This window comes from Prionailurus viverrinus, chromosome D3, assembly GCF_022837055.1.
Source record: "Prionailurus viverrinus isolate Anna chromosome D3, UM_Priviv_1.0, whole genome shotgun sequence".
Taxonomy (NCBI): domain Eukaryota; kingdom Metazoa; phylum Chordata; class Mammalia; order Carnivora; family Felidae; genus Prionailurus; species Prionailurus viverrinus.
In genome coordinates, this window is record NC_062572.1 from 10,951,591 (window position 1) to 10,964,521 (window position 12,931).

The window sequence follows — 12,931 nt, forward strand, 5'->3', positions numbered from 1 at the left end:
TCTTGCAGGGGCTCCGGGGGTGCCAGCGTGCAGTGAAAAATGCCTCTCATCCCCATTTGTTCTTCCACAGCTCCTTCCCTGTCCCTGTGCAGTTCACAATTAGCATTTCTGATGCTTCCGAGTGAATGCGGGACAGATGTTCGCACAGGTGCTGCACTCCTCGTTGGGTAAACAGTGGGGCTTGCAGACTGCGTGTGTGTGTGTGTGTGTGTGTGTGTGTGTGTGTGTGTGTGAAGCGAGGGGCCTTTGACGTGTGCACAGACCTTACAGCATTTCTTTTCAAGGCACCTGAAGCACTTTGTGCATGGTAGGTGCTCAGTAAGTACTTTTCGGTGAGTGATCCGTTCCGGCGAAAGCCCTTCGTTTCAATGAAGCCAGTGACACAGGGGCAGGGAGTAGAATTGCAAGCCGAGTCTTGAAGTTCACGGACGGAGGGAGGAGAAATGCCATCCTGCCTCACCAAGAGATTACCTGCGGGCGTCCGGCAGCCACAGTTCTCTCTCTGCCTTGGCAGGAGGGGTGGCGGGGGATGTGCAGGAGTCGCGAGACCAGGGTGGTGAGGAGCCTTCGACGGTGGAAGTGAGCTTGGTGCCTCCTGGCCAGGCACCTGCCCTACACAGGTGCGCTCACTGTGCTCCCCTGGGAGAGCGAACTTGCAGTTTCGCCGTGCACTGGTTTGTAGATGGGGTTATGGTGCTGTCCAAGACAACCGCTTCCCCGCAGACTTCTGGTTGGTGCACCTGGTCAGAGTGCTTCCCTTTGGAACCCGGGGGCTCGGGTCCCGTCTCCCTAATGTGGCGGACAGCCCTCGCGCGGCTCCCGCCTTGTCTCTGCCCGTGTCAGCCTCAGGACCCCTGAACCCTCTGCGGTCTCCCAGACACGCCCTGCTGTTTGCTTCTCTGAGCTTTATGCATGACCTTTCCTGTTTCTGGAGTGTTCCCCTCACCACACCCCCATCCACCTTGTGAACCTCCTTCATCCTTCATCCTTCAGAAGTAGCCCAGACATCACCCCTGAATCCCCCCGCCCCCGCCTCTGCCCACTAGCCCCCGTGGAAGGTAGCTGTGACATCCTTTTCTAGGCTGTTGTAAGAAATGGCTTTATTGCACAGGATCACTTTCCTTCTTTTGCCTCCTGATTGTGGGCCTCATGAGGACAAAGTACAGGGTTTGACTTTTTCGAATCCAACGCTTGGCACCATGCCTGGTATACAGTAGGTGCTGCATAAATGTGTCCTTCAATTAAACCATAGTTGTTTGTATCAAGAAGGCCAGCCTTTTAAGGTTTCACCCTCCCTCGTTCTCCCCCAAATCACGACATGACGTATGAAGCCTGGAGAGTTGCGGTCAAGGTCGTGTTTGCAACCTCAGGATGCCAGGGGCCCTGTGTAGCCAGTTGAGGGTGGGCACCTGGGGTGGTGATCACTACCCTAAAGCATTAAGAGGCACTCAGTTTCCCAGCCACTGCTCTCAACCCTCTAGCCATTTCCCCTGCGAGTTCAAGGCCCTTCTGTGCTGAGCTCATGTATTACAGGGAATCCCTTAGGTCCCTGTCAGCTGGCCGGAAACAAAGTTAGAGGTAGCACAGGGCATTACCCTGGCCTCTTCCAAACCAGGGTCTCTCCTTCTAGAACAGTGCATGACCCATAGTACTGGCCTAGTTGAGCCTTTTGTTTTCCCTTTCCTCCTCTGGCCTGAGCCTTTGGCAGGACGGGTTTCGGGCTTGAGGCCAGTGATTCAGCTAGGCTGGCTCTGTGCCAGCTCTTGCCTTTCCGGAGTCGGTCTATCTGCCCGGGGCCCTGCCCGGGTTTGCAGTCCCGACTAGCGTGCGCTGCAACATGGGTCTGCCTCCCCACGCCATCTTGCAGCCAGTCAGCAGAAAGGGAAGGCCTGAGCAAAGGAGATGTGCACTCTGCTTTCTTGCAGCATCGGGCCTTTTGCTCGATTTTTATCTGGGGGGCTTTGAAGAGCCAGCCAGCGCAGAAGCCGGGTGGCAGCGCTACGCCCGGAAAACTCATCAGTGTCACTCTGGTTTATTTTCCTCTTCTCTTCGAGCTTTTTCCCATGGAGTGGGGCTCTCAGCGACAACTGGCGAACGGTCGGGCGATTGCTCGTTGTTCATTCTGGCGGGCACCGGTTTCCGGAGGGCTCCGGGTGCTCTGTGGGTATTCACATTTGTCTCTGTGATGCCCGGAGCTCGGTTGGCCCCAGTCCCAGCTAATGGCTGAAGAAACTGAGGCTCCGGGGACTCCGATGGTGAACCGGGGGAGGGGAGGGGCACCGTCGGGAGTGAACCTGGGTGTTTTATCTCGAAGAGGATGCGGACGGTGTGTGTGTTTGAGAACGGGTGAGGTTGTGGACATGTAAGAGGAGGGGGGACAGGAGCAAGGATTGAATGGGGCTGGAGTCCCTCCCCCGTATAAACCTGCCCGGAAGCGGTCACGGCCTGGCATCCTCTCCCGTCCAGGAGCTCAGAGGCGACCTCTTTGTCTAGGCCCCAGAGGAAGGTCGCAGTGGCTTCGCCCCGCCTGTGCTGACCCTGCCCTTGCTGGGTGGGGGTTGGGACATAGAAGCCCTCCCCTCCTGCGGGCTCCTTCCGTCTCCTCCCTGGTGCAGCTTTATGGCGGCATATGGAAACTGTTTCTATTTACCCGGCACCACCAGGATGCTGCCGCACGCTGTGCTCCAGCGAACGGAAACCTTGGATTCCCCGCAGGGTCGTTTCAGAGGCTGCATGCAAAGCAGCCAGCTGTTTTGCAGGGAGCGTCTGGGCCCTGTTACATCAGCGTGGAGGAAGCGTTACCATCTGTGCAAACAGGTCATATCCTCGCTTGTCGGCCTGTCCTCTGTATGGGGAACTTCTCTCCTACTTGGAGTCAGTTTTTTGTTACTGGTGTTTCGTATCCTAATGCCTGCCCGTTGGGCCTTTTCTTTCAGCACCTTCCCCTCCTCCTGCCAGTGATTTTCTGTTCACCTCCCTGGGGCTGATTGCCAAGGTTCAGGGAGGGTAGTTAAGGGTCAGGTGTTGCATAAATCTTCCGTGGCTGAGGTCTGCTGGCCTGAAGAGGCTGCCGCCCGCCCTCCTGGTTTCCGCATGAGAGCTCTCTGCCCAGGGCAGCAGAAGTGTGGGACGAAATGTTTCCCTTCGGGGAACTTTCCCCGGAGGCACAGAATGGGACCTTCTTGGTTTTGCCAAGAATGTTCCTGGCCAGCTTCCTCCGGCCCTTCTAAAAACCTCCTGGGGGCCAACGGAGAAGCTGGCCTGCTGGGAGGGCCTGGGCAGGGTGGAGGCTCCTCCCATCCTCCTGCACCTGCTGCGTGTCTTTCCCCTTCTTCCCTCCCGCTTCCAGCCCAGCCGCCTCCCAGGAAAGCAGACATGCAGAGGCGAGGGCCAGCCACCGCCTTCCTGGAGGAGGTGGTAGAGGGCCAGATTCCCGACAGCCCCGTGGTGAGGTCATCTCGTCTCCACCAGCTGGGCCCTTTCGGTATGCCTTGACCTTGCCTTTCCACCTCTCCAGGAAGAGCCCACCGTGCTCCGGGTGAGGCCAGTGCCCAAGACTGAGGTCTCACGTGTTGATTCTCGTGAGGTCTCTAATAATCCTCCGTGTGAGAGGCCATCCCGGCCTCTGGGGGACTGGGCTGGATCTGGGGTGTTGTGGTGAGAGGCCCCTGACTGCTTTGTTATCCAGGACTCTCCTCGTGCAGAGGGCACTCACGGGAGCACCAGCCATTCACCTGGAGGCGTGGGGGCAGATTCGGCCCGGGTGGGCAGGAGTAGGTGGCCAGGGCAGCTGGCGGCTTACAGCCACCGGGGCCTGAGGCTCCCCAGGCAGGCGATCCGCGGCAGACCCAGTGGGCGCGATGTGTAGGCTTTAACCAGGACGTGGGAACACGTTATCCCTGGCACTTCGTGCCCCGGTGACCAGTCAGGGCAACTAGGAGTCCCTGCACCACCTCTCAGTTCCCGGTTTCCTAAGGAAGCCCACTGGGGTGTCTGTTCCCCAGCAAGCAGGTCCTTGTGCCCCCAGATACCCCACTGTTGGAACTATAGGCCCACAGTCTGCGTCCCCGGGCTAGGCTGCCTCCTCGACTCTGTCGCTGCTCACCTGCCCCCTGCACCCCTGCCTTCCTCTCCTTTATGGACGATAATTGTCCTGCCGCTCTCGGAAGCTGCTGAGCCTTTGAGCATGCCTTATGCTGCGGCAATAAAGCACTTGGGATTTGGAGCATTTCCATCGCCCCTGTGTGGCCACTTTTCCAACCTAGGAAGTGGGAAGCAGCATTTGGAGGCAGGGAATTAGGACCCACGTGGTGCCCCAGCACCCCGCCCCCGCCCCCCGCCCTCATTTGCTGTGCGGTGCACTGAAAATCCCTCTGGACTTGGCCTCAGGGCCGCCCCCTCTGCGTGAGGGCTGCTTATAAACTGAACAGGAGAAGCCAGAGGCTCCCTGCCTTCCATTTGCGCCCTTTCTGTAATCTCTAATGTAATCTCTAAATGTGCTGCCCAGCCCTTGGAGCCAGGTGTGAAGGGGGCTCCGTGAAATCCCCCATGGCTTTCTTGAAAAGCCCTGCAGCCCCGAGGGCCTTTCAGCCCTCCCCGAGTATAAGCGCCACAAACAAGCTGTGGGGCTTTGCCTTTGGGGACCTAGTAAGCAAGCCAAGTTCTCTGTGTTGCGCAAGCACCAGGTTGAATGGTTAGAACAAAGTCCGCCCTGGAGGGGAGACTTCTTTCTTGGCTCTGCTAGTCCCGTTTTTCCCTTTCTTTCTAAGGTTCTGCCCTGAATTACTCATACAAAATAGTGACTCTCCAGCAAAGTCTTAAAAGAATGATTTTTAGAAAACACGAGAGATCAAGTTGGTGCCCCTTAACACCCTCAGGCACCCCCACTGCCCTCCTGAGGGAGCCTACTCTGTGCATTCCTCCTGGGCCCTGCCCTCCAGCCACTGGCCTGGGACCCTGCTTCCTGGAATCTTCAAGGAAAAGCATCATTTCACTTCACTTCGGATATGTTTGTTGAGCACTCATACATCATGCCCAGCACTGTCCTGGGTTCTGGGGACACCACAAGACAAAAGTCCCTGTCTTCGTGGAGCTGCCATTCCAGGCAGGGAAACAGGCACTAAACAGGCTAACAAGTAAATAAATGCCCTGCCGGGTGGCGATGCAGCCCCAGGAGGAAGCCCAGAGCAGCATGAGGACGGGGGGGTGCCAGTGATGTGACTTCCAAAGATGCGAGAAGCCCGGGGAGGACAGAGGGAACAGGAAGTGCAAAGGTCCTTAGGAGCGAGAGGGTGGGTGGGGTGAGAGATCTTGGTCTCGTAGGCCATTTTCTTTGATTTATTTATTTCTTTAAGTTTATTTTTTGAGAGAGAGAAGCGTGAGCAAGGGGCAGAGGGGGAGAGAGAATCCCAAGCAGGCTCCTCACTGTCAGCACAGGGCCCACCTCGGGGTTCGAACTCACAAACCGTGAGATCGTGACTTGAGCCAAAATCCAGGGTTAGATGCTTAACTAACTGAGCCACCCGTGGCCTCATAGGCCGTTTTAATCCAGGGAAGGACTTCAGCGTTTTCTCGGGAGCTGGCTGCTGTGGTCTATTTGGGGCAGAGAAGGGATACCATCTGGTTTAGGTTTTTAAAGAATTATTGTTATACTGAGCTATAAAGTTTACTTAAAACACACACACACACACACACACACACACACACACACACACACAGGACTTCTTCGGTGTAGAGACTAGACAGGGGCAGGGTGGGAAGTAGGGAGCCCAGTCAGCAGAAGGGGTTGTGCTTCCCCGGGAAAGAGGTGGTTCGGGCCATGGCAGGGGGTGGCAGGGGGTAAGCTGTGGGATCTCATGGTCCAGGCACAGCCAGTGTCTGGGGGTCATTCAGCAGAATGAATGAAGGGCGTATGAAGGGTGAACCTCCTGACTCCCGAGGAGCCTCCTGCCCTGGGATTCGTATGGGTGTGGCTGCTCCGTTCAGCACGTTAGGTCCAGGAAAATATTCTCCTGTCACCCCCTACCAAGACCCTCTGCCTGTCCGTCAGTCACTCCCGGCCCCCCTGGACATCCTAAGAGCTCCGGCCCACGGGAATGGCGGTCTGTGCGAGGCCCAGCGCTTCTCTTTGATGGGTCTCACAGCCGTGTGCCCAGTGGGCACGGAGCCACCCGCCACATGTCTCTGGTGAAGGATGAGTGACCAGCGTTTGTGTTGAGGAAGGCTCTAGATGAACCGGGAAGCCCAAGTGCTCGACTTGGCTCTCCCACCCCGTCCCTGGCTCCCCAGTTGCCCGCCTCTGAAAGGTGGGCATTGAATTAAGTGGTCTCTGCCATCCATTCCAGACCTGACAGTCATTCTTTCTGAGATTAGCAACAGAAAGTATCCAAAAACCTGTGCTGGGAAACCCCACAGCAATCCTCCTCAAACTCACTTCCGTTCGTTGCCTTGTCCATAAAATGGGGACAGTAATGGCACGTCGTGAGGATGAAGTTAATATGTATGTGAGGCGTTCAGAAGGGCGCCTGGCACAGGGAATCCACTCTGGACGCGCCTAAGTTTGTTATTTGGGCAGAAGCGGAGTTGCTGAGCCCTGGGCTATGTAGGTCCGTGGGGCTGCGGTTCATCAGAGGAGGGGCAGGAATCTGGGTGCTAAAAGACACTGTGACCCCATCCGTGCAGCCAGGCGGTATTTGTGGAAGGCTGTTGGTAACCAGCCAGGTCCAGGCGGCTGGGCTCTGCCTCACGGGAAGCTCATGAATTTGAGTTGTTTTTAAGGCCACCTGCCCCTACCTGCCTGTCCCCTCGGAGTGTCTATGTACCTGTGAATACATAGATGCTGGGAATCGCGAGGGGAGCTGGTCCAAATCGCCACTCGCCGGAGGAACCTCCTTTCTGTTGAAACATCCCCACGTTTGGGGTGGGTTGGCTGTGGAACCTCTTGTCGAGGCCCCGTGGTGATGGGGCACTTGCTGCCTCCGGGGCCATCCAGGTACCTCCAGTCCCCGCCCAGGGCCCAGCGCCCAGGGCCCAGCGCCCAGCACCGCCCTCCGCCCCTGGGGACGCCCATCAAACAGACAGGTGGATGAACCACGCAGTTGTTGATTTAAAATAATTTTACTCAAGGGGGCGCTCAGTTGGTTGGGCATCCGACTCTTGATTTCGACTCAGGTCACGATCTCACAGTTCGTGGGAGTCGAGCCCTGAGTCGGGCTCTGCGCTGGCACCCCAGAGCCTGCCTGGGGTTCTCTCTCTGCCCCTCCCTACTGGCGCGCCAGTGCACGCACGCACGTGCTCTCTCTCTCTCTCTCTCAAAAAACCATTTTTTTTTTTTTACTAAACTATTTCCAAGTTACAGATCCTATTTGGGATAAAATAACAGCGATGTACCCAGCTGCAATAGAGCCTAGCACTTATTAACTTACTTTAGCAAATCAAGCGTGACAGTTAAAGACCCCCCTGCCCAGGGCGTCGTTGGGCAACGCTGTTTGGCAGAAAGGCCCTCCCTGTGGCCTCCCCTCCCCGGTCTTTGTTCTGCCCTTCGCAGCCCTGTGCCATGTCTCCTGTCACACACCGGCCAGCCCAGTGGGATCTGTGGCTGAGGAGCGCGTGTCTTACCAGCGGTCCCTGTGGATTTCAGAGACCGGAGGGGGGCTGTTTGCAGCATCGAGGGGAAAATGGCAGCCAAGGCAGGATGCTTCGGGATGCCGCAGGGCACCCGCTCCCAGGCAAAACCCGCTGGCGTGGGTGTGAGTGAGGTGCCTGCGCTGGGGGACGCTGTGGCAGTTTCCAAACGCGGACTGGTCACAGCGGTGTGCAGTGTAAGTGTGAGGGCCAAAGGGGAGAGACCGAGGCGGGCCAGGCGCCTTCCCCCACCAGAAATGGGCTAAGGGAGCTCCCGGCTGGGCGGAGGAAGCTGGACCCATCCGCTGAGACCCCCGAGGGAGAGGAGGGGCTGGGGAGGCTCGCACAGGGGGCCTCCGAGGCGGGGATTCTCGCAGATGCCAGAGTCTTGCACCGGCTGGGGGAGTGGCGCTGATGTCCGCTGCCATCTGTGCGAGCTCGTCGCCGCCCACCCCGCGCGGGCCCCGTCACTCGTTTCACCTAGGACTGCCGTGTCGCGGGCACAGGCTCCTGCCGTGGCACGTGAAGGTCGTGGACGACAGGCACGCGAGATCACAGCACCACGCAGCGGCCTGCCCGCGGCTTCTACGTGGGAGGCACGTGAGCGCATCCGGGAAGGCGGTTGGACCTCCTTGCGTCTCCGCCTCGGGCTTAGTTCTTTCAGAAATAGACACTGGGATCGGAGGCGGGGAATGTCGGCATTGGGTAGAAGGACCAGAGTGGTCAAGTGCACGCTGCAGCCAGATGTCCTGCCTCCTGCTTGTACCTCCATCTAGTGAGGGCACCTGCTGCTGTAGTTTTCATCCTCCAGCGGCTTGAAGGGTACCGATTAGGAGCTAGTCACCTAGCTTGGTATCCCAGCCCTGCCCGCCAGCCGCTGCTCGACCTCAGGAAGGTACCGAGCCTTCCTGCACCTTAGTTTCCCCAAGTCTGAAGTAGAACAGTAGTACCTCCTTCGTAGAATGGTTGTGAGAGTTAAACAGCTCAGTTGGCATAAAGTACTCAGACATGCGTCGGTTATCTGTCGCTGGGACCTAGTGCCTTAAGAGCAGATATTCTCTTCAGATCTTCTGTGCAGCAGTCTGCAGCTTGGGCAGGGCCCGATGGAGGGGCTTATGTCTGAGCCACTCAGTGTCACTTTGGGCACTTGTCCGGGGCTCGGGGATCTGGCTTTGAGGTGGCTCATTCACCTGACTGGCAAGGTGGTGCAGGCTGTTGGCTGGGTGGGGGTGGGGGGCTCAGCTGGGCTGGGGACAGGGGGCCTTGCTTCTCCTCCACGGGCCTCTCCACCAGCTGCATGGGCTTCCACACAACGTGGTGTTTGGGTTCCAGGAGCAAGGGTCCCAGTAGAAAAAGGCGGAAGCTTTTTTGTGACCTGGCCTCAGAAGTCACCAGCACTCTGTCCTCCATCGTATACTGGTCAAGGCAGTCACAGAGGCTCACCTGGTTTCAGGACAGACACAGGGGCGCCGCCCATCTGGGGAAGTGGCAAAGGTTCTGGAAGGGCACGTAGGATGAAAGATCGTGCTGTGGCTATATTTGGAGAATAAAACCTGCCACGGCATAGGTTCTGGCATGCAGTAAGCCTCAACAAATGCGTGCTGTCACTAGTTCAAAACCATTGGCAGCTGTCCTTCCTCCCAGACTCCTGTTTCTTAGAAGGTGGTAGTATAGCACAGTGGTTAAATGCACCTGCTTTGCAGCCAGGCTACCCCGGGTCAAATCCCGACTTGGCCCCTTAGAGCTGTGTGACCTTGGGTGAGTTGCTTCACCTCCTCAGGTTGTAGAATTTATGATGATGAGATTGGGATTGTGCAAATTACATCAGCATGGAGCATGGAGCCTGCAATAGTGGTCACTGATTACTTAGATGCCTCATTGGTGCAGTTCCTTCCAGAAAGATTGTCCTATTTACACGTCCTAGCGATGGAGAGGAAGCTGGATCCAGAGTAAGTTTGTGAACGGGAAGTCCCTTGCGCTTCCAGAAGCCTGAAGGTTGGGAGGGGAGAAAGGGAAGTGTCCTGTTAAAGGTTCGCGTACTGTACATGAAGTGGCACAGTAGATTGCGGTAAATTAAAAATGTGTACTCTAAACCCTACAGTGACCTCTGAGTGACAAAAGAAAGTCTTGCAGCTAAGCCAACAAAGGAGATAAAACAGAATCATAATAAACACTCAGTGATCCAAAAGAAGGCAGAAAAAGAGAACAAAGAACAGATGGGAGAACTATAAAAATAAATAGCAAAGATGATATATTTAAACCTAACTATATTGATAGTTACATTAAATGTGAGTAACCTAAATTCTCCAATTAAAAGGCAGAGATTTTCAGATGGGGGCAGGGGGTGGTGAAGCAAGACCAAACTGTATGCTGCCTACGAGAAACACAGTTTAGGAGCTCCTGGGTGGCTCAGTCGGTTAAGCTGCCGACTTTGGCTCAGGTCATGATCTCACAGTTCATGGGTTTGAGCCCCACGTCAGGTTCTGCACTGTCAGCAAGAGCCTGCTTCAGATCCTCAGTCTCCCTCTCTCTCTGCCCCTCCCCTGCTCTCCCCCCGCTCTCAAAAATAAATAAGCATTTTGGGGCGCCTGGGTGGCGCAGTCGGTTGAGCGTCCGACTTCAGCCAGGTCACGATCTCTCAGTCCGTGAGTTCGAGCCCCGCGTCGGGCTCTGGGCTGATGGCTCAGAGCCTGGAGCCTGTTTCCGATTCTGTGTCTCCCTCTCTCTCTGCCCCTCCCCCGTTCATGCTCTGTCTCTCTCTGTCCCAAAAATAAATAAACGCTGAAAAAAAAAATAAATAAATAAATAAATAAATAAGCATTTTTAAAAGTTAAAAAAAAAGAAACATGGTTTAAATATAAAGATGCTAAGAGATTAAAAGAGTGGAGAAAGCCACACTAATCACTCATCAAAAGAAATAATCAAAAGCTGGAGTAAGTATATTAATAATAGATAAAGACTTGCGTATGTTTAGAGAATATGTATGCGTACATATAAAAGAACTCTCAAAATTCAAAGATAGGAAAATAACCCAATGAAGAAACAAGTAAAAAATTTGAAGATACTTCAGTGAAGACGTACATGTGGCCAACAGGCATATGGAAAGACGCTCAATAATATTAGTCCTAATGCAAAGTAAAAACATTGAGATTAAAACCGAGCAATGCCATCACACAGTTTTTAGAATGGTCAGAAGTAAGAATGCCTGAGCGTGTCAGGTGTGGGTGAGGGCGTGGAGAAATCGGGACCCCCCTGCACTGCAGGTGGGAGTGTAAAATGGTACAGTCATTTTGGAAAGCAGGTTGGCAGTTTCTTTTTTTTTTTTTTTTAATTTTTTTTTTCAACGTTTATTTATTTATTTGGGACAGAGAGAGACAGAGTATGAACGGGGGAGGGGCAGAGAGAGAGGGAGACACAGAATCGGAAACAGGCTCCAGGCTCTGAGCCATCAGCCCAGAGCCCGACGCGGGGCTCGAACTCACGGACCGCGAGATCGTGACCTGGCTGAAGTCGGACGCTTAACCGACTGCGCCACCCAGGCGCCCCGCAGGTTGGCAGTTTCTTAAAAAGTTAAACATACGACCTAGCTATTTCACCCCTAGGTGTTTACCCAAAAGAAATGAAAACATGTGTCCCTACGAAGTCCTGCACATGAATGTTCATAGCAACTTCATTTGAAACAGCCCCAAACGGGAAGCAAGCTCAGTGCCCATCAACAGGTGTATGGATAAACCACGATAGGTCCATACAAGGGAGTACCGCTCAGCAAAAAAAAAAAAAAAAAAAAATGGAATGAGCCATCCACACACCATACAACACGGAGGAGTTTTGAATAATTATGCTGAGAGAGAGAAGCCAAACAAAAAAAGAATACGTGCTTCATGATTCCATTGGTGTAAAATTCTAAGAGACGCAGATTCATCTAACAGTGACAGAACAGATCAGTGGTTGCCTGGGGGTGATGGGCCGGGGTGGGCACGAAGGGGCGATGGATGTATAGTCTTGATGAAAGTGATGGTTCCACAAGTGTGTGCATGTATCCGAACATGTCAAATTGTGCATTTTTACTGTGTGTCCAATATATCTAAATAAAATGGTTTCTGAAAGTGCGTGGAGAAGAGCTTTGTTGGATCCAGCTGACCTTGGCTGGCAGTGCAAGGTCAGAAAGGACCAGTTATGACCCTGCAGCCCTAGGAACCCTACCAGTTTCCCGCCCTTTCCGATTTGCTTGTGAGTTTTACATATTTGATTCCTGTCATCTCTGCCTATCTCCTTATCCAAACATATTTCGTTCTTTATTTTCCTGTAGGTGGATCAGTTTGAGTGTGAATTGTGGGCAACCGAACTCTTATCCTAGATGATAGTAAATCTCCCCGATTGGTGCCTTTGCTTACCATGTATCAGTAGACACACTTGAGGGTTTTGACAAACCCAATTCAGACAGGCTTAAATATAAAAGGATCTTTATGGGCTCAGATTTTGGAAACGCTAAGAGGTGGATATCAGGCACAGCTTGATCCTAGGGGTGGCAGCTGATGTTATCGCTGTGATTCTTTTGTTCTCTCTCGGCTTCCTTTCTCAGGCAGCCTTTCCTCAGCCACCTGCAGCAACAGAGAAAGAGCCCCTCCTTCCTGAGTGGTCCAGGAAAAGATCCCAAGTTCAGCCCTCACTGGCTGGGCCTGGGACAGCACCCTGCCTGTACCAGTCTCTGGCCAGGGAGATGAGGCGCTTTTTATGTCATCTGCCCGGGAGCCAGGGGTGGAGTCGGCCAGATACAAAGAATGGGTGGAAAGTAGGGAGAGGATGTTCTCCAAAGGCAGGTGGGGATCAGTGTTACTGGAAGCAAAGAGGGCATGGGTGTCAGCAGGGAAAAGCAACAGAGGACCCGGCACCGGGGAACAAATCCGATTATTTTTATTTTTTAACGAAGTGGAACGTTAACGTGCTTCCAAAAGTCAAAAGCGTACAAAAAGATCACTCACGCAAAGGGAGCGACCACTTCTACGCTGTTCCCCACTCCCCTTGTAAGTCACTGATTTCTGTGAGTCCTAATTTATCCTTCCTGCTTTCTTTATTTTGTAAAGAGAGATATCTGTATGTTTTCTTGTTTCCTCCCTTCTTTACACAAAAGATAGCATACTATATGTGCTTGTTTGCACTTGCCTTTTTCATTTAACAAGAGAATGAAAAACATTTCTAACTAGCCATGCTAATTCTTGCTATTATCACACGGGATCCAGCGCTGACTTGTAGATAATGGGATATACGTGTGAGCGTACGAGCCTTTTCTTCTGGTGAATGGTGTCTT

At 53.9% G+C, this 12,931-nt stretch overlaps 1 protein-coding gene across 6 annotated transcripts in view; it reads left to right on the plus strand.

The window, feature by feature from the left end:
* TPCN1 (two pore segment channel 1) overlaps nucleotides 1-12,931 on the plus strand; it is a 63,346-nt gene that overhangs the window by 19,181 nt on the left and 31,234 nt on the right. The window contains exon 1 of one of the 6 annotated variants that reach the window (XM_047828858.1): nucleotides 2,854-3,484. The exons of 4 other annotated variants lie outside the window; for them this stretch is intronic. In XM_047828858.1, the coding sequence (XP_047684814.1) occupies nucleotides 3,094-3,484 (391 nt within the window). In that variant the 5' untranslated portion in view covers nucleotides 2,854-3,093. Of the gene's footprint in view, nucleotides 1-2,853; nucleotides 3,485-7,969; nucleotides 8,519-12,931 lie in introns of those variants that run through there. One more of the 6 variants, XM_047828856.1, reaches the window with a different exon arrangement.